This window comes from Schistocerca cancellata, chromosome 1 (assembly GCF_023864275.1).
Source record: "Schistocerca cancellata isolate TAMUIC-IGC-003103 chromosome 1, iqSchCanc2.1, whole genome shotgun sequence".
Lineage (NCBI taxonomy): Eukaryota > Metazoa > Arthropoda > Insecta > Orthoptera > Acrididae > Schistocerca > Schistocerca cancellata.
In genome coordinates this window covers 89768772-89789750 of record NC_064626.1, presented here as the reverse complement: position 1 = coordinate 89789750, position 20979 = coordinate 89768772, and the positions used below count along the sequence as shown (strand labels likewise).

The 20979-nt window shown below is 47.1% G+C and overlaps 1 protein-coding gene across 1 annotated transcript in view; it reads right to left on the bottom strand.

Moving 5' to 3' along the window:
- The window catches only part of LOC126166000 (estradiol 17-beta-dehydrogenase 2-like), a 413320-nt gene that overhangs the window by 27398 nt on the left and 364943 nt on the right, over positions 1–20979 (bottom strand). The window contains exon 5 of the mRNA XM_049920367.1: positions 10001–10112. Within this exon, the coding sequence (XP_049776324.1) occupies positions 10001–10112 (112 nt within the window). The remainder of the gene's footprint in view (positions 1–10000; positions 10113–20979) is intronic.

The following is a 20979-nucleotide window of genomic DNA, read 5'->3' as shown; positions in this document are numbered from 1 at the left end:
CTGTCGCGGCATGCTACCAGTGTTAAAGACTGCGATGGAGTTCCGTATGCCACGGCAAACTGGCTGCCACTGACGGCGGCGGTGCACAAATGCTGCGCAGCTAGCGCCATTCGACGGCCAACACCGCGGTTCCTGGTGTGTCCGCTGTGCCGTGCGTGTGATCATTGCTTGTACAGCCCTCTCGCAGTGTCCGGAGCAAGTATGGTGGGTCTGACACACCGGTGTCAATGTGTTCTTTTTTCCATTTCCAGGAGTGTATAAATGATATGCCCCCTAATATTATGGATAACTCTAAAATATTTCTGTTTGCCGATGACACTAACTTGGTAGTAAAGGATTGGCTCAGTTCCAAACAGTGCAGTTCATGAAATAAGTTCATTGGTTGTAGAAAATAAACAAAAGCTAAATCACAGTAAGACTTAGTTTCTAACACACAATTCAACAAAACCTGAAGTAAGTGATCGTTCGACACGAAAATTATTCTACTTTGCTTATTTTCATTCGCTTATGTCATATGGTATTATATTTTTGGGTAACTCTTCCCATTCTAAAAGGATATTTTTGGCTCAGAAACGGGCGGTTCAGGCAATAAGTGGTGTCATTTGGCGAAGCATATGTCGATCTCTGTTCACAAGTCTGGGTGTTCTCACATTGGCCTCGCAATATATATTCTTTACTGTCGTTTCTTGTTAAAATATCAGCTTATTTCCAAGAATAAGCAGCTTCCACTCAGTTAATACTCAGCAGAAATCCAACATGCATTTAGATCGGACTTCCTTAACTCTTGTGCAGAAAGGTGTGCAGTATACTGCTGCATCCATTTTCAATAAGCTAACACAAGAAAACTAAACTCTTAGCAGTAATCCACGCGCTTTCAAATCTAAAATGAAGACTTTCCTCATGGGTCACTTCTCATATTCTGTTGAGGAGTTCCTTGAATAGTTAAGCTAATTCCTATGCTATATTGTTGGCTGCGTTTACTGAAAGTTATGGCTTGACTTTTTTTGGATTCATGAACATTTTATTTTTATCTGTTATTATTTTTATGTCGTAATGTATTGTATCGTATTGTATGTTAACTGGGGACATAGAAACGACGGAGAGGCTCCGTCCCCGCCGCAGCCGCAGTGGTCCACAACACCACGACGACTTTGCAGACCACTTCTTTACCCGTCCGCCGCCCTACACCGAACCACTCTTTCAGTGTTATTGTGCAGTTCGGCCCCCGGTGGACCCCCCCCCTTCCCCCCCCCCCATGGAACGTCTCACACCAGACGAGTGTAACCCCTATGTTTGCGTGGTAGAGTAATGGTGGTGTACGCGTACGTGGAGAACGTGTTTGCGCAGCAATCTCTGGAACCGCGCTACCGCTACGGTCGCAGGTTCGAATCTTGCCTCAGGCATGGATGTGTGTGATGTCCTTAGGTTAGTTAGGGTAAGTAGTTCTAAGTTCTAGAGGACTGATGACCTCAGAAGTTAAGTCCCATAGTGCTCAGAGCCATTTTGCGCAGCAATCGCCGATATAGTGTAGCTGAGTCGGACTAAGGGGAACCAGCCCGCATTTGTCGAGGCAGATGGAAAACCGCCTAAAAACCATCCACAGACTGGCTGGCTCACCGGACCTCGACACAAGTCCGCCAGGCGGATTCGTGCCGGGGACCAGGCGCTCCTTCCCGCTCCGGAAAGCCGTGCGTTAGACCGACGGCTAACCGGGCGGGCTTTATGTTGTAATTTCATGTACTGACGCGTTCCATGACGTTGCAGATTTGCTCCTCAGTTTTATCCTACGGAACTTGGCGTGTACATAAATAAATAAATAAATAATAACACCTAGTCCCTGAGCAATTTCCTATCACTGGAATTTATATTCAACGTTAACAAATTACATTTTTAGAAACGTTTTCTTGCTTTTGCCAGCCTACCATCTTCAGGTACACTCCTGGAAATTGAAATAAGAACACCGTGAATTCATTGTCCCAGGAAGGGGAAACTTTATTGACACATTCCTGGGGTCAGATACATCACATGATCACACTGACAGAACCACAGGCACATAGACACAGGCAACAGAGCATGCACAATGTCGGCACTAGTACAGTGTATATCCACCTTTCGCAGCAATGCAGGCTGCTATTCTCCCATGGAGACGATCGTAGAGATGCTGGATGTAGTCCTGTGGAACGGCTTGCCATGCCATTTCCACCTGGCGCCTCAGTTGGACCAGCGTTCGTGCTGGACGTGCAGACCGCGTAAGACGACGCTTCATCCAGTCCCAAACATGCTCAATGGGGGACAGATCCGGAGATCTTGCTGGCCAGGGTAGTTGACTTACACCTTCTAGAGCACGTTGGGTGGCACGGGATACATGCGGACGTGCATTGTCCTGTTGGAACAGCAAGTTCCCTTGTCGGTCTAGGAATGGTAGAACGATGGGTTCGATGACGGTTTGGATGTACCGTGCACTATTCAGTGTCCCCTCGACGATCACCAGTGGTGTACGGCCAGTGTAGGAGATCGCTCCCCACACCATGATGCCGGGTGTTGGCCCTGTGTGCCTCGGTCGTATGCAGTCCTGATTGTGGCGCTCACCTGCACGGCGCCAAACACGCATACGACCATCATTGGCACCAAGGCAGAAGCGACTCTCATCGCTGAAGACGACACGTCTCCATTCGTCCCTCCATTCACGCCTGTCGCGACACCACTGGAGGCGGGCTGCACGATGTTGGGGCGTGAGCGGAAGACGGCCTAACGGTGTGCGGGACCGTAGCCCAGCTTCATGGAGACGGTTGCGAATGGTCCTCGCCGATACCCCAGGAGCAACAGTGTCCCTAATTTGCTGGGAAGTGGCGGTGCGGTCCCCTACGGCACTGCGTAGGATCCTACGGTCTTGGCGTGCATCCGTGCGTCGCTGCGGTCCGGTCCCAGGTCGACGGGCACGTGCACCTTCCGCCGACCACTGGCGACAACATCGATGTACTGTGGAGACCTCACGCCCCACGTGTTGAGCAATTCGGCGGTACGTCCACCCGGCCTCCCGCATGCCCACTATACGCCCTCGCTCAAAGTCCGTCAACTGCACATACGGTTCACGTCCACGCTGTCGCGGCATGCTACCAGTGTTAAAGACTGCGATGGAGCTCCGTATGCCACGGCAAACTGGCTGACACTGACGGCGGCGGTGCACAAATGCTGCGCAGCTAGCGCCATTCGACGGCCAACACCGCTGTGCCGTGCGTGTGATCATTGCTTGTACAGCCCTCTCGCAGTGTCCGGAGCAAGTATGGTGGGTCTGACACACCGGTGTCAATGTGTTCTTTTTTCCATTTCCAGGAGTGTATTTCGCCATTAAAATAGCTTAATTCTTGCTGCTATAAGGTGCGATCAAAAAGTTTCTCTTCGAATGCCCCACAGTTCAGCGTCGGCATGTCAATTAAGCGAAATCGCCGTGAGCACTGAGGCAATCATGTCACCAACGCACAACGGTGAAGATACCCGTTTGATAAAACGCCGAGTCATGCTGCATCCAGAAGTTCGTAACTTCCTGCTGCACTTCCTCGTCCAACGGGAATCGTCGACCCTTCAAGGACTTTTTTAAGGGGCCGAAGGTGCGATAATCGCGCGGGGTCATCAGAACTATAGGGCGGTTGCTCGTGTGTCTCCGGCGTAACTTCTGCGATACGACACTTGCTATATGTGGAAGAATTTCATGGTGCTGAAAGACGAAAGTCGAAACAAGCCGCCTGGAGTAAACGACATAAGCGACATTCCCTCAGAATTAATGAGATCTCTGAGACACCCAACTACGGCAAAATATTCCATCTCATATGCAAGACAGCTTGGACTACCAAAACACCCTCTGACTTCAAGAAGAACCTAAAAATTATATCAAACGTAAGCATCCCGGGGCACAATTTTCCACAATGGTTACCTTCGACAGACATGCTGCCCTATAACAATTCTTCATTCTCCGCTGGATTTCTACCGGTGTTTTCCCTTCGACTGTCAAGAAAAGAATAACAGCTACACTATGTGATAAAAAGTATTCGGACACACCCAAAAACATACGTTTTTCATATTTGGTGTATTGTGGTGCCACCTGTTGCCAGGTACTCTGTATCGCGACCTCAGTAGTCATTAGACATCGTGAGAGAGCAGAATGGGGCGCTCCCCGGAACTCACGGACATCGAATGTCGTCAGGTGATTCGGTATCACTTGTGTCATACGTCTGTATGCGAGATTTCCAATCTCCTAAACATCCCTAGGTCCGCTTTTTCCGATGTGGTAGTGAAACGGAAACGTGAAGGGATACGTACAGCACGAAAGCGTATAGGCCGACCTCTTCTGTTGACTGATAGAAAGCGCCGACGGCTGAAGAGGGTCGTAATGTGTAATAGGCAGACATCTATCCAGACAGGAATTTCAGACTGTATCAGGATGCACTGCAAGTACTACAACAGTTAGGCGGGAGGTGAGAAAACTTGGATTTCATGATCGAGCGACTGCTCATAAGCCACACATCAAACCGGTAAAGGCCAAACGACGCCTCGCTTGGTGTAAGGAGCGTAAAAATTGGACGATTGAACTGTGTAAAAACGTGTGACGAATTACGGTACGCAATGTGGCGATCCGATGACAGGGTGTGGTTATGGCGAATGCCCGGTGAAAGTCATCTTCAGCGTGTGTAGTGCAAACTGTGAAATTCGGAGGCGTTGGTGTTATGGTGTGGTCGTGTTTTTCATGGCGGGGACTTGCACCCCTTGTTGTTTTGGGTGGCACTATCACAGAACAGGCCCACATTGATGTTTTAAGCATCTTCTTGCTTCCCACTGTTGAAGAGCAGTTCGGGGATGGCGATTTCATCTTTCAACACGATCGAGCACCTGTTCATAATGCACGGCCTGTGGCGGAGTGGTTAGACGACAGTAACATCCCTGTAATGGACTGGCCTGCACAGAGTCCTGACCTGACTCGTTTAGAACACCTTTGGGATGTTTGGGAACGCCGACTTCGTGCCAGGTCTCTTCGACCGACATCGATACCTCTCCTCAGTGCAGCACCCCGTGAAGAATGGGCTGCCATTCCCCAATAAACCTTCGAGCACCTGAATGAAATTTTCACTCTGCAGCGGAGTGTGCGCTGATATGAAACTTCCTGGCAGATTAAAACTGTGTGCCCGACCGAGACTCGAACTCGGGACCTTTGCCTTTCGCGGGAAAGTGCTCTACCATCTGAGCTACCGAAGCACGACTCCCGCCCGGTACTCACAGCTTTACTTCTGCCAGTATCCGTCTCCTACCTTCCAAACTTTACAGAAGCTCTCCTGCGAACCTTGCAGAGCACTTGCCCGCGAAAGGCAAAGGTCACGAGGTCGAGTCTCGGTCGGGCACACAGTTTTAATCTGCCAGGAAGTTTCATATCTTCGAGCACCTGATTGAACGTATGCCTACGAGAGTGGAAGTTGTCATCGAGGCTAAGGGTGGGCGAACACCACATTGAATTCCAGCATTACCGGTGGAGGGCGCCACGAACTTGTAAGTCATTTTCAGCTTTTGATCACATAGTGTAGATGTACCTATCTGGAGATAGTTGGTAATAACATCGCTACAGTCCACGTTTCCACATTTACTGCACGATCGTCGGGAAGACACGAATGCCACACGAACTCCAAGGCTACATGTCGGTGCTTCTACTGTATACTTGTACCCGAATCGTGTTGCATATACGCGGCAGCAACGCTCTCAAACGAAAACCTTTTGATCGTCTCTCTTATTTTCAGTGTCTCATTTCCCAGACTAAGTCCCTTAGCAGCGCCTGATTTATTCTCGTTGAACTTTACTTCTCTTTCCAAATATTTCTTTCGTTTTCTTTGCCGCTGTCTCACTGTACAGATTGAATAACTCTGGGGTTAGGCTACAACCGAGTCTACCTCGTTCCTCGTTGTCCTTCTACTCATATAGCTGCAGGCTGTGAAGTAGTGGACAACTTTTAGCTGTCTGTATTTTGCACCTGCTAGCTTAGGATTACAAAGAGTGTGCTGCAGTCAACATTCTCAAAATCTACAAATGTTATAACGTAGGTTTACCTTTCATCAACTTATCTTCGGTCGTAGGGTCAGTATAGCCTCGCGTTACTACATTCCACTACAACACGAAATGTTCTCCCCTGAGATGGATTCGATCAGCGTTTCCATTCTTCTGTAAATAATTCGTAACAGTGTTTTGCAACCGTAACTTATTAGGCTGACAGGTGATAATCATGCGAATAAGCATTTATATTTGACATAATTATCATTATCTTCTTGAAGTCTGAGGTTGGTTTGATAGTCTTACATATCTTGCATACCGCAAAGAATCGAAAAATTGTCAGTGTTGGCTGTCTCAAGGGTGACAATAATTCTGAGAGAATGTCTTTTACTTCAGGCGCCTTGTTTGGACTTTCGCCTTTCAGCACTATGTAAAATTCTTCTTACAGTATAACTTATTCCAAGCCTTGTTCATTTTGTTTCTCGTATTGATTTTCATAATTTCATATTTAAATTCGTTTCCTTTGTATGTCCAATCTGTATATTTCAGCCACGTTTCACCTTTCCCTTCTTTGCGTAGATTCCTTCCCATTGGGGCGTTTGATATTGAAAGAGCTGTTTCCTAATTCTGCGATTGTTTTTTATAATTTTCACATACGTCGCATCTATTTCTCCAATAATCATGCATGCGTCAACACCTTTGCATTTCTCCTCTAGACATTCCTGCGGACCCTGGACAAAAATAATGGGAACTGTCGAGCTCTAAAGTGCACTGTACAAATAAATTGTCTAACAGCCCCGTCAAGTGGTCGAGAGTACGTTCGTTGCAGCTTAAATACGTAAATTAGTTACGAACGAAAGAGCACAGTACTAGGTTTCATATACACTGGTGCCTGTAAGCTAAAAAATGTGCATCTTCTCTTAGAATGATACGAATAGCAATTTTATTGCTTAGTGGAGCAGTGGAATACCGTTATATGCAGCGCTGAGTGAACGTTCAAGAGATGGTACTTGTGGGATTGTGTGGGTGCTTGAAGATAGCTTGGCGATCGTCATATCCCGCTAGTGAGTTGTAGAGACCAGAAATCCGGTTAATTTCGTGTGAGGCCGATTCTTCTGGTTCGCAGCTCGTGGTCGTGCGGTAGCGTTCTCGCTTCCCGCGCCCGGGTTCCCGGGTTCGATTCCCGGCGGGGTCAGGGATTTTCTCTGCCTCGTGATGACTGGATGTTGTGTAATGTCCTTAGGTTAGTTAGGTTTAAATAGTTCTAAGTTCTAGGAGACCATAGATGTTAAGTCCCATAGTGCTCAGAGCCATTTGAACCAATTTTTTTGATTCTTCTGTAGCACAGTCACCACATTTTATTTACTTACTGTGTTTTTATCATGACATGATTAGCACCTTAAGTCTCTTTGTTTCGTCGAGCAAAGAATTTTCCACAATTTTCATTACATTTACAGTGACACACTTGATATAACTGTTGTGGACTGACAAGACAGCCAGTCCACAGTGACGGGTAACCGAAAGGCACGCGTTTACACACGCCGGCTGGCGTTAGGTCTGAAACAGGATACGTAATGAATGCTATAAAGAAAAGTACGTATCTGCTGAAATACTTAACTTTAATCCATCATTTGTATACAGCATTCTGGATGATACAAGTGAGACTCTCTCTAGAAATGGTTAATGGCGCCTTGCTAGGTCATAGCCATGGACTTAGCTGAAGGCTATTCTAACTGTCTCTCGGCAAATGAGATAAAGGCTTCGTCAGTGTAGTCGCTAGCAAGTCGTTCGTACAACTGGGGCGAGTGCTAGTACGTCTCTCTAGACCTGCCGTGTGGTGGCGCTTGGTCTGCAATTACTGACAGTGGCGACACGCGGGTCCGACATGTACTAATGGACCGCGGCCGATTTAAAGCTACCACCTAGCAAGTGTGGTGTCTGGCGGTGACACCACAATAACAGGCTTTACTTTTGGAATGGAATCCAAAGTGTAGAAATCGTTATGACAGAAACAGTAAAAACAATAATACATTGACGGAGAAAGATCGCAACACCAAGAACGAGCTGTGCGACGTAGACGAAAGTTGGTAGACGTGTTTCTACATCTGAAACCTGATGTCTCTTCAAATTTCGCACCAGTCGTTGAAGAGTGTCGCAAGTGCGCCACTACGTGAATACATATCAGGTTTATTTTTAAGACACGTTGTAACGGCCGTGAGATTGGACGTGATGAACTGATGCTAGTCAAGAACGCATTTAAGGAGACAAAGGCACCAACACCTCACTGAGTTTGAACGAGATCGTGTAGTAGGGCTACGAGAAACTGGATGCTCCTTCTGTGCAGAACGGCTTGGCACCAATTTGGCCACCGTACATGATTGCTGACAGCGATGGTGACGAGAATGTACAGTCGCAAAAAGACCGGGTTCCGGACGGCCACGTGGTACTACCGAGTTGGCAGAAAATCATGTGCTATGGCACGTCAGATTGCATCTGATAATTTGAGTAGCGGTTGGTGATGATGATGATGATGATGTTTGGTTTGTGGGGCGCTCAACTGCGTGGTTATCAGCGCCCGTGCAATTACCCAATCTTTGCTCAGTCCAATTTCGCCACTTTCCTGGATGATGTTGAAATGATGAGGACAACACAAACACCCAGTCATCTCGAGGCAGGTGAAAATCCCTGACCCCGCCGGGAATCGAACCCGGGATCCCGTGCTCGGGAAGCGAGAGCGCTACCGCGAGAAGTAGCGGTTGGTACAACAGTGCCGCAACGAACTGTTACAAACCTATTGCTTCAAGGACAGCTCCGAGCCAGAGCCGTGTAGCGTCCATTCCACTGACTCCAAAAGCACCTCCAGTTGCGACTTCAGTGGTGCCAAGGGAGAGCCTGTTGAAGGCGAGGTGGAGACCTGCTGTATTTTCTGGTGAAAGTTGGTTCTGCCTCGGTGCCAGCGATGGCCGCGTGTTGGTTAGATGATGATGATGTTTGGATTGTGGGGCGCTCAACTGCGCGGTTATCAGCGCCCGGACAAATTCCCAACCTTTTCTCAGGCCAGTCTTGCCACGAAGATGAATGATGATGAAATGATGAGGACAACACAGATACTCAGTCATCTCGAGGCAGGTGAAAATCCTTGACCCCGCCGGGAATCGAGTCCCGGACCCCGAGCTCGGGAAGCGAGAACGCTACCGCGAGACCACGAGCTGCGGACGTGTGTTGGTTAGGAGGGCAGTTGAGGACGTGCACCCAACCAGCCTGCGTGCTAGACATCTGGACCTACGCCTGGAGCTATTGTCCAGGGGGCGATTTCGTTTGACAGCAGAAAAAATGGTTCAAATAGCTCTGAGCACTATGCGACTTAACTTCTGAGGTCATCAGTCGCCTAGAACTTGGAACTAATTAAACCTAACTAACCTAAGGACATCACACACATCCATGCCCGAGGCAGGATTCGAACCTGCGACAGTAGCGGTCGCTCGGTTCCGGGCTGAAGCGCCTAGAACCGCACGGCCACTCCTGCCGGCCTGACAGCAGAAGTACTGATACTAAAATGTAGACTTTCACGGCCGGAAATATCATGTCCATTATAATTATCCGGGCTGACGTGCCGTGGTCGATTGATGAATTCTGTGTCAATTCCCAGCGTTTCGTCTCAGACTGCGGGAGACATCTTCAAGGGGGTCCGTAGCTCGATGGAAGATCCAACACACCCACTGCCTCGCTACTGACTGACAGTCAGTTCGTTCATAACCCCACTAATTTCTATTCGACATGCTACAGGGACAGTAGGAACAAATTCCGCGTTCAGCGTATCATATATTAGAGTAAAAGATTAAAGACTGTAGTCGTAGGAAAAGGATGCCTACAAGTTATTAATTTCACGTTTCGTGTCTTTGGAATGAACAACAGTCAGGATTCGGAGACTTCTGGTGATAGGATATATTACACAGAATGCAGATCAGCTTACCTCACAATTCTTTCTTGCCGCCTGTTGAATGCCTTCTCTTTCATCGGACAGAGTCTTCTCACTGTTTTCAAAGTACTTCGCCTGCAAGCGCTCTACGTCAGAAATAGCAGTTCTGCAAGAAACCAAGACATTAGAAAATGAAAATATGTACTGGATATCCCAAGACAACACAAAAAAGAGAAAAACTACGATGGAACATAAGACGACATTTCCGGAAATATGAAGTATGTGACTGTATAATGGAAAATAGATTTCATGGTGTTGGATTGGATTGGACTGTTTGGGGGAAGAGACCAAACAGCAAGGTCATCGGTCTCATCGGCTCAGGGAAGGACGTCGACCGTGCCCTTCCAAAGGAACCATCCCGGCATTTGCCTGTAGTGATTTAGGAAAATCACGGAAAACCTAAATCAGGATGGCCGGACGCGGGATTGAACCGTCGTCCTCCCGAATGCGAGTCCAGTGAGATTTCATGGCGTATTTACATTCTTGTTGTCTGTGTTTTATAGCTGTATTCAATTTTTTATTTCACTGTAGAGCCTGAGTTGACCTTCCTTCAGGCATTCCGATTGTATTAATGCGGATGAATAGAAAAGAACGAAGCAATGGATGGGAAAAGTAGCCACCGCATTAGTTTTTAGAGACTGACCAAGCAATAATAAAAAAACCTTTTTCTTTCACACATTAAGAAATTTTCAGTAGCGCAAATACAGTTACTACGTAACTCTATATAAACACATACGTGTTCTAGTGCAGATTACGTTATTTGCAGAATAGTTTTAATTTTGTTGAGAGATATAGTAGAGTGGCGAACTTATGAGAAGTCAGATGATGGAAAGATATACAGTGGCAGACACATCTAGGCGCGACGAACCAAACCATTCTTCAGTTTGGAGTGTGGACTGAACATCAACGATGATTTTCGTTTGAACTGTGTTTAATGACTCTTGCAATGTTATCGTGGTGTTCTAAGAAGAAGAGGGCGCTGTCGCTGTCGTTGGTAGCCATATTTTGTTCGTCTCCGCCAGAAGTCTGGATAACCACTGGACTGAATGGGTCGTATCCTCAGTCCTTCACTGCTTGATCATCACATGTGATTAGGTTTATGGGTAGCAATGAAGTCCACATTTCTAAAACTGCTTAAGGATCACAAAACCATATCGTAGAAGAATATTGTACCATTCATAGTACTTAAATAACGACATTTGCTATGCCACCTTGGGAGTAGAGCTAAAATGCTGAAGGGATCACGTTTTCTAGTGTCATTTTACTGCTCTTTCGAGGTACTAAAACACGTAATTGACTGCATCATACGGTGAGAGACATTAGAGAACCACTCCTCAAGCGATGTGAATAAACCAATTCCTAGTTCGCTCCTACATTCCATTAAGACCTTCTGGTTGTTTGGTAGTGTATGTTGCGATACAGTAGGATGAACTCGAGGATATTCTGCGCTTTTCAGTCTTTCTTCTTCTACGAGAAGATGTGCGCACCCGGTTGGAGGATAGCAAGACAGTAGGAACTGAGGAAGTCAGAGAACGCTCGACACCGTCAAATCGAAAGTACCGTTTGGCCCTGCAGGATGATCAGAAAAAGTCCGAAAAGCTTTTGAGGGTGTTTGAGGGAAGGTTGTGCTAAGAAATAATTGTTAAGAAAAAAATTAAGTATGTTGCACCGTTTCCACGTTATTTAGCACTGACTGGCTAGTCAGATCGTTGCACGTGCAAATGCCAAACCTGTAAGCGCTAAAATGCGATTACGCACAGACATGAGTGGTCCGTGTGTATCCACTTGTCGAACGTCTCATTACCAATGAAAATGAGCCGTTTTTGGAAGTAATAAATTTAAGCTAGGTGAGCAAAAGTTACATTGCTCAGTTTGAGAAAACCAAACGAAGAACACGTTTGGCAACTCTGGCAGGCTACTTGAATTTGCGCGGGCAGCGATCTGACTGGCTAACTTCAATGCTAAATAACATGGAAACGGCGCAACGTATTGCATTTTTCCTTAACAATTATTTCTCGCATAACCTTCCCTGCAGTACTCTCAAAAGCTTACCGCACAGTTTGTGATCACCTTGTATATTAACCTGTGGAATCCTGCCCACTCGTATCTTTTAGGGTTCCTAGGAAGCTGTTTTCGCCGCGCGGGATTAGCCGAGCGGTGTCAGGCGCTGTAGTCATGGACTGTGCGGCTAGTCCCGGCGGAGGTTCGAGTCCTCCCTCGGGCATGGGTGTGTGTGTGTTTGTCCTTAGGATAATTTGGGTTAAGTAGTGTGTAAGCTTATGGACTGATGACCTTAACAGTTAAGTCCCATAAGATTTCACACACATTTGAACATTTTTGGACGCTGTTTTCTCGGATAGCTAGACAACATATAAGCAAATCATATTAACAGTGTTTATTACAGTAATTGAACTGATAATACTTTGTATTTCCACGAGTTGTCGCAAGCAATTGGCGACATGCAAATAATCAACGTCCTTCAACGTATAGAATTTTCATGTAAGCAGTGAATAACAGATCACACAAGTTCATAAGTCACTGCTATCGTTAATATCACTGCAGTTCTTCTAGTGCGTTTTTTTTCCTTTATTGGGTTTCGATTCCCCCTAAAGGGGGCGGGCTGGCAGCAGTTTATTACGCCGCTCTTCAGCCTACAGAATTTGTTTTAAAAAGATGAAGATAATAAAAAATATTAACAGTTGGCGATAAAATCGGTGACTTAAAGGTAAAAATGGCAGAAAATTCTGGAGCATAAAACATAAAACACAGGGTCGATGAAGCTAATAAAACACACAGGAAGCAGAAAAACAATAGACAGACAATTAAAAAAACACGGCGACAGTCTGGGTTCTGTTCGCAAGAGATATAAAAAGCACACCCAGCGACAGCATGATTTCTGTTTGCAACACTGTGGAAGGACGCACAACACCGAACACTCACTTAAACACTGCGCTAAAAGTTGGCACAAATACCACATACCACACCCGAGAGCAGGTGGGGGGAAACTGGTCAGATGACGGGAAAAAGGGGGCGGGGAAGGAGAGGAAAAGTGAAGGGGGAGGGGGGGAAAGGAGCCAATGGAAGAGGAGGATCCATAAGAGGGGTGGGGGGTGCTGAGCAGACGGGCCAGGGATTGGGGAAGGCAGAGGAGGGGAGTACAAAAGGACTCGGGGGGGGGGGGGAGAGAAAGGAGATGATAGGCGGGGAGAAAACACAGGATGGAAGGGGGGAGGAAGAGGGAGCCCAGGGAAAGGACGGAGGAAAGGAGGGGGGGGGGTTGAGGATCAGAGTTGATAGGAAGGATAAATGGAGGGAGAGAGGGCATCATCCGGGAGGGGGAGCTGATGGAAGCCACCTTGGGAATGGAGATGTAGGGTGTAGAGATGGAGGGTAGGGGGGGGGGACACAACGGTGAAGACGTGGCAGGGGGCGGGGATGGGAGAGGAGAGGAGCAACCAGGGGGTGAGGGGGTTCAAGACGGCGGGAGGTGTAGATGATGCGGATGTGTTCGAGGAATAGGAGCAGATGGGGGAAAGGAATGAGATCATAGAGGATCCGCGTGGGGGACGGGAGGCATATACGGAAGGCGAGGCGGAGTGCATGATGCTCAAGGATTTGGAGGGAATTATAGAATTTGGGGGGGGGGGCAGATATCCAGGCAGGACTGGCTTAACAGAGGATGGGATGGATTACGGATTTGTAGGTGTGGAGGATGGTAGAGGGGTGCAACCCCCACGTCCGGCCAGAGAGGAGTTTGAGGAGTCAGAGGCGGTTGTGGGCTTTGGATTGGATGGAGCGGAGATGAGGGATCCAGGTGAGGTGACGGTCAATGGTGAGGCCAAGGTAGGTGAGGGTGGGGGTGAGGCGGACAGGACGTGCGCAGACAGTAAGGGAGAAATCCAGGAGCCGGAAGGAGCGAGTGGTACGACCTACGATGATTGCCTGGGTCTTGGAAGGATTGAGTTTCAGGAGCCACTGGTTACACCATGCAGCAAAAAGGTCAAGGTGATGCTGGAGAAGGCGTTGGGACCGTTGGAGGGTAGGAGCGAGGGCGAGGAATGCGGTGTCATCAGCATATTGCAAGAGGTGTACTGGAGGGGGGGAGGGGCTGGGGCATATCTGCCATGTACAGGAGGTAGAGGAGAGGGGAGAGGACAGAGCCCTGGGGCACACCTGCAGAGGGGTTCTAGTGCGTTTTCTAGTGCCTCTCTTCTAGTCCTTGTCTACTAGTGCGCCGAGGCCTTGCGGCACATCGCTTTTATTCTCTTCGTATAGGTGCCGCTCCTGTCGTGGTGACGTCCCAGTCAGCGTGCTATTGGCTGACGTCGCCTCACAGCCCTCTGTGCTGTATCGTTCTTGATCTTGGTGCCGGTGCTTGTCGTTACGCTGGAACATAACCACTACAAAAAAGTATCGTCGGGCAAAATTCTGAAGAGATTTGAGGCGACTGTCAGGAGGAGGTCTATGTCGGTACTTGGAAAAGTTATCTAGGGCCAAATCCGAGGAAAGGAAGTAAGTGAAAGAAGATTGGGACCATTTTCATTTACTGCTCGGACGATGTTATCTGTCATCAGAGGCGAAATTATAATTTTGTGTATGCGTGGTTGTAGGTGCAAGTATGTCATGTCGTAAGTAGGTCAGTATAATGTGACGTGGCGTATACGGAACCCTTCATTCCTTACCGCTAAGGGTAGAGAGAGCTGTTCTAGTAACAATCCATATAAGAGCCTGGAATTTTTGAGCCAAATACCAGCCTGAGGGAACCCCAGTTGAGGACATCTAGGAGGGATTTCCAGCTTCGGCACTTGCCTTACATCCAAGGAAAAACTTGAACATACCAGATGGATGGGAACTATTTTTAATTTAATTTGTCCGTGACAAAAATTTATTAAGGCTAGTCTACTTGAACGTGTGTTGTTCGTGTGCATACTGAGAAAAATCGACGACTTGCTCGACACTTAAAGGGATTTAGGGATTCGGTTTCCTTTTTCTTTTCTACCTGCACTTTCCATTCTCCACTCCTGGGAGTAGATCCGACCAATTATAGACTCGCGGTTCTGTTCAGCCAATACCAGGCGAACTTATAATGGGAGTCTCCATTTGGGAACAAATGGGAGTGGCTTACTAGTTCTGATATTTGCCTGACGAACCAAAGATGCATTCCGACAACCTAGACCGGAACTAAGGAGCTGAAACTATTTTAATCTGTTTCTGGTAGAATGTCGTGATTATTTCAGACAAAAATTAAAATTTTGTGCATGTATGTTCCCGAGGAAAAAACATTTCAGTCGGCAATGTTGAAACCTAAATTTTTCTGGAGATATGTGGATGACATCTTTGTAGTATGACCACGCTTCTTGCATTGATGGAACACCTTAACTCCCTCCATCCAAGCATTTGCTTCACCATGGAAGTGGAGAAAAATGGAGATCTCCCATTCCTAGCTGTCATGGTCCGTGGAGAAGAAGCAGTTCCTCGAGCTGCAGTGTGTTCCAGAAACCAACTAACACTAATCTATATCCACTAGCTGCCATCACGTATCTCAATGCAGTGGCGCATTACGGGCTCTAGTTCACAGCGCTAGAGCTACCTCAGATGCAGGGAGCTTATCATCAGAGCTTAGCCATCTTCGCTTTGTTTTTGTAAAAAAAATGGGGCTCTGATAAACAGATTCGTATTGCATTTCAGCTTGCATGCTGTGAGGTAACGAGGGAGTTGTGGCGTCCTGAAAACATTCTAAGTTTGGAGTTGGCGTGGCCGGACGGACCGCTTGGCAAGCCAGGGATCGTCGGCGGCCACATGGTTCCGAACATTAGCTGGAGCAGGAGGGGTAGCGCCAGCACGTGGTGCAGGCCGACCACGTGGCTGGGAATTTCATGTTGACGCTGTGTCGAGGAATGGGCTTTGTGTCGATGAAGGAGATTTGTATTACAGAGTGCCGAAGATGGCGGACTTTGTGAAACCATAAAGGCAGGCATTTCACAGTTCATGTAGAGATTAATAATAGCCAGAGGAATCATGATACCTTAAAAAGAAACATGTACATTACCATTATCTGCACGACAATTCTCCGGGTGTAATCAGATTTTCAATATCTTTATTAGTTTAAAGTTTAGTATTTGACTGGTAAATTGTACAAGTAACACCCAGCAACGAATTTCCAAACTCTAAACGGTTCATCCGATTTTGTCGATCGACGTGTCTTTAGAAAGCTATTAGTGTAAACATAAATTGGTATGAATTACTGGCATGTAACTTGAATAGTACATGAGTTATTGGAGGTCACAGTGGCCGATTACTATTGATCGCCTCAGGCCATAAGTACTCCACAGCTACACGAAAAAACAGTAGCAGCATGTTTATAAATATGTTTATTGGTCTATGTCTTTGTTTAGATCCGATATATACTATTCATGAAGAAATTGGTCAAATATTTACTGTTTTAGAAAACACAGAGACATTAGCCTACTGGCCTACTTTTGTTTCTGTTCCTTTGATACATATTTATTTTATTTGTTTATGTACTTAATAATGTGTGTTAGAGCGTGTTTATGGTCCAGCCGTAGGAATATTTATTTAATTTTAGGTTATTTAAATGTAAATCCAGTATTTCATATGTGTTTCAATATGTTTGTGAGTGTGCGTTGGCTTGGAGACATGGCGGGACTGCTCTAGCCAATCCCAGCACCGGGTACTACGGTGGGCGATTACCAAAGGCAGTGGAGAGACTGTATGGATGTGGGGGAGGAGCATCGGGTGGCAGAGGATGTGGGGAAGTGCTGGACAGAAGGCGTGATGGACGGTCGCAGGGAAGACTTAGGGAGGATTGAGAGTTTGCGCGTGGTCGCGGGAGATAGAAATATTTCGTAGTGCCGATTTGTGAGATTTCCGTAGCTTCTGCAGTGAAGACGTAGTAAGCATTTAGAAGTGAAAATCTCATGAGCTATTTTGTTGTTCATAACTAATTACGTGAAGTAGGAACCTGTTGTTTCCCTGTTATTCAACTTATATTTTATTTCATTGATGGACCATCGACACCAATAAGTGTTTTGCAGTAATAAGCGGCATTCGTAAAAGTACTTCTGCTATTGCACTCATCTTTTAAAGTCGTTAAAAGTACTACCTGCAGATTTTATTTAATTGCAATCTTTCATTTATAAATTTCTATGTTACATTCAAAATTTGCAAGTGCCGAGTGATAAGAACCTTCGACCATTCGATTCATGTGTATATTAATAATGTATACTATAGACTCAGCAGTATTTGGCTTGTAATGCGCCAACTAGTCAACGAAATCAACCAAAACTTTTAATATTTCAGCTCTGATTCTTGAAAGCCTGCAACGCACTAAACCTCAAGAACAGCTAGAAGGAACGGAGAGTTCCACAAGGATGGTTTTTCTATCATATGTTGGTGCCACGGCTTTTAATATCGGCAGGCTGTTGAAGAAACATAAAATAAAATGTGTCTTCCGGCTCCCCAACGCGAATGCAAACTTCGCTGGGTTCTTTTAAGGACAAGATCTAAGGAGACAGTGTGGGAAACCTAACACTGGCCAGACGTGCCATAACCTTAAGGATATACGCTACCACGGTCTGAGACTTCATCACTAAAGAAGCGCTCGAAAGTAACGACCTGACTAACAGCGATGTGAGATTCGAGCTTAGCAAAACATGAGGACCAACACTGGCGGTACTAAGGCATCGTCGGCTGCTGATGAACGAATCCGAGAAAACGCAGACGGGGAATCGGAGACCGGACACTTAAATTAGGCGCCAATATTTTGCTCGCGAGCGCGCTGGGACGCGTTTCGCGGCCTCGCTTTTCCCGCGTTGCGCATGAGAAGACCGTGGCCCGTTCCTCAGGCAAGAGACACTGGATATCGCCGTCCTCTGTGATTTGTCTACGATGACGTTGTACCCCAACCCCTTGGGGCCTGCGCTTTTCTAGCGAGACGGTGCATATATTGGCGAGCTTCTGCAGCAACACGTCAGTAAGCACCTGAAGATTACGAACAACTGCCACAACATTATCCGGCGTGACGCCAGTGAAACAGTTATTACGTCTGGAAGGTCTAAAGCAGTACAAGGTTTTTATACCTCCTATTACCACAGAGACAATATTCCCAATTTCTGTATTATTTGATTGTCTAGCGTAGAACGTACTTTTAACAAGAATACGAATTTTTATTTCATCTGGACGTCTATGCAGTTTCCACCACCAGTTCGTTAGTTGTTCGCTTCATATGCACAACTCCTATGCTGGTCCTAGCACGTCGAATCCGCATTTCTTTCCCGTTTAAAAACTGATTACTTCTCAGGAGACTGCAATCATATTTGGTTCTAGATCGAATGATACTCCTGAAAACAAAAATATTCTGGCTCCTGTCCATGATACCAATTACATTATGTTTAAGACTAAGCTGTAACATTTATAACAGGTAAGTAATACGCCAGTTCTTACTGGAAAGCGTCTATGATCATTCCGAATTTCTTTAGGCAAGTGAATATTATGTAAGGCAATCTGGGTCGAATTTCCGTTGTAGGAAGCCCCTGTAAGAAATCTTTTGACAGCCTGGCAGAAAACTGTTGAACTGACTAATATGTCTTTCCGAAATTTAATGGATGCACGTAGAAAGTGCAGTGCGTACCTAAGATTTAGCTGACCCTGAATTCTCTCCAGCTTTAGAAGTTGTATAATAATATCTGGAAAATACTCGTAGAAATATACTATTTCTTCTTTCCAACGGCCAATATTTTGGCCATAAGCAATCCTGTCGCACTGCGAGGACTAAAATACAAGGAACAATAGTGGTTAATGTTCAACTGAAAACGAGATTATTGGAGGCGGGAAACAAGCTCGAATTGGGAAAGAAAATAGGTCGTCTCCTTTTCAAAGGAAACAGCCCAGCACATGTCTTAAGCGACTTAGAGAAAATACAAAAACCTATATCTGTTTGATGGGCTGAGGATGGAAGTTTCTGGCTTCTCGAATCCGAATGCATTCTCTTTACCACTGGTTTTCCTCGCTTCGTAGTAAAATGCAACATCGATTCTCGTTTGGCGACAACAACTGCCAAGAAATATTGGTCTGCTGCTAGTGCTGCAGATTTTATGTGCTCTTATAGTACTAAGGCGCGCAGCGTTTGCTCTAAGATTACACAGAGGTAACAAAAGTCATGGAATACCTCAAAATATCGTGTTATATCACCTTTTTCCCGGCGTGGTGCAGCAACTCCTCATGATATTGACTCAACAAGTCGATGGAAGTCCCTGAACCATTGAACCATCTGCCTCTATAGCTGCCATAATTGCCAAAATGTAGCCAGTGTAGAATTTTGTGTATGAAATGACTTATCGATAATGTGCCAGAAACGTGTGATGGATTCCTGTTGGGCGCTCTGGGTGGCTAAATCATTTGCTCGAGCTGTCCAGAATGTTCTTCAAACCAATAGTGAACGGCCAAGGCATGATAAAATAGCGAATCGTTGTTTGGGAACGTGGAGTCCATGAATGGAAGCGAATAGTCTGCAAGTAGCCGAACGTAACAGATTACAGTCAATGATCTGTTCAGCTGTATAAGAGGACACATTCCATTTCATGTGAAGTCGGCCCACACCTTTGTGGAGCCACCACCAGCTTGCGTTGTGCCTTGTTGACAACTTGCATCCATGGCTTTGCGTGGTCTGTGCCATACTCGAATCCTCCCATCGGCTCTTACCAACCGAAATCAGGACTCATCAGACCGGTTTTCAGCCGTCTAGGTCACGAGCTGGTGTTGCAGATGATGTCGTGGTGTTAGCAAACACACTCGCATCGGCCGTCTGCTGCCATGTCACATTCGCCCCAAATTTCGCTGCACTGGTCTTACAGATACGTTCGTCGAGTCTAACACTGATTTCAATGGCTATTTCATGCTGAGTTGCTTGTCTGTTAGCACTGATACCTCTACAAAGCTACACTCCTGGAAATGGAAAAAAGAACACATTGACACCGGTGTGTCAGACCCACCATACTTGCTCCGGACACTGCGAGAGGGCTGTACAAGCAATGATCACACGCACGGCACAGCGGACACACCAGGAACCGCGGTGTTGGCCGTCGAATGGCGCTAGCTGCGCAGCATTTGTGCACCGCCGCCGTCAGTGTCAGCCAGTTTGCCGTGGCATACGGAGCTCCATCGCAGTCTTTAACACTGGTAGCATGCCGCGACAGCGTGGACGTGAACCGTATGTGCAGTTGACGGACTTTAAGCGAGGGCGTATAGTGGGCATGCGGGAGGCCGGGTGGACGTACCGCCGAATTGCTCAACACGTGGGGCGTGAGGTCTCCACAGTACATCGATGTTGTCGCCAGTGGTCGGCGGAAGGTGCACGTGCCCGTCGACCTGGGACCGGACCGCAGCGACGCACGGATGCACGCCAAGACCGTAGAATCCTACGCAGTGCCGTAGGGGACCGCACCGCCACTTCCCAGCAAATTAGGGACACTGTTGCTCCTGGGGTATCGGCGAGGACCATTCGCAACCGTCTCCATGAAGCTGGGCTACGGTCCCGCACACCGTTAGGCCGTCTTCCGCTCACGCCCCAACATCGTGCAGCCCGCCTCCAGTGGTGTCGCGACAGGCGTGAATGGAGGGACGAATGGAGACGTGTCGTCTTCAGCGATGAGAGTCGCTTCTGCCTTGGTGCCAATGATGGTCGTATGCGTGTTTGGCGCCGTGCAGGTAAGCGCCACAATCAGGACTGCATACGACCGAGGCACACAGGGCCAACACCCGGCATCATGGTGTGGGGAGCGATCTCCTACACTGGCCGTACACCACTGGTGATCGTCGAGGGGACACTGAATAGTGCACGGTACATCCAAACCGTCATCGAACCCATCGTTCTACCATTCCTAGACCGGCAAGGGAACTTGCTGTTCCAACAGGACAGTGCACGTCCGCATGTATCCCGTGCCACCCAACGTGCT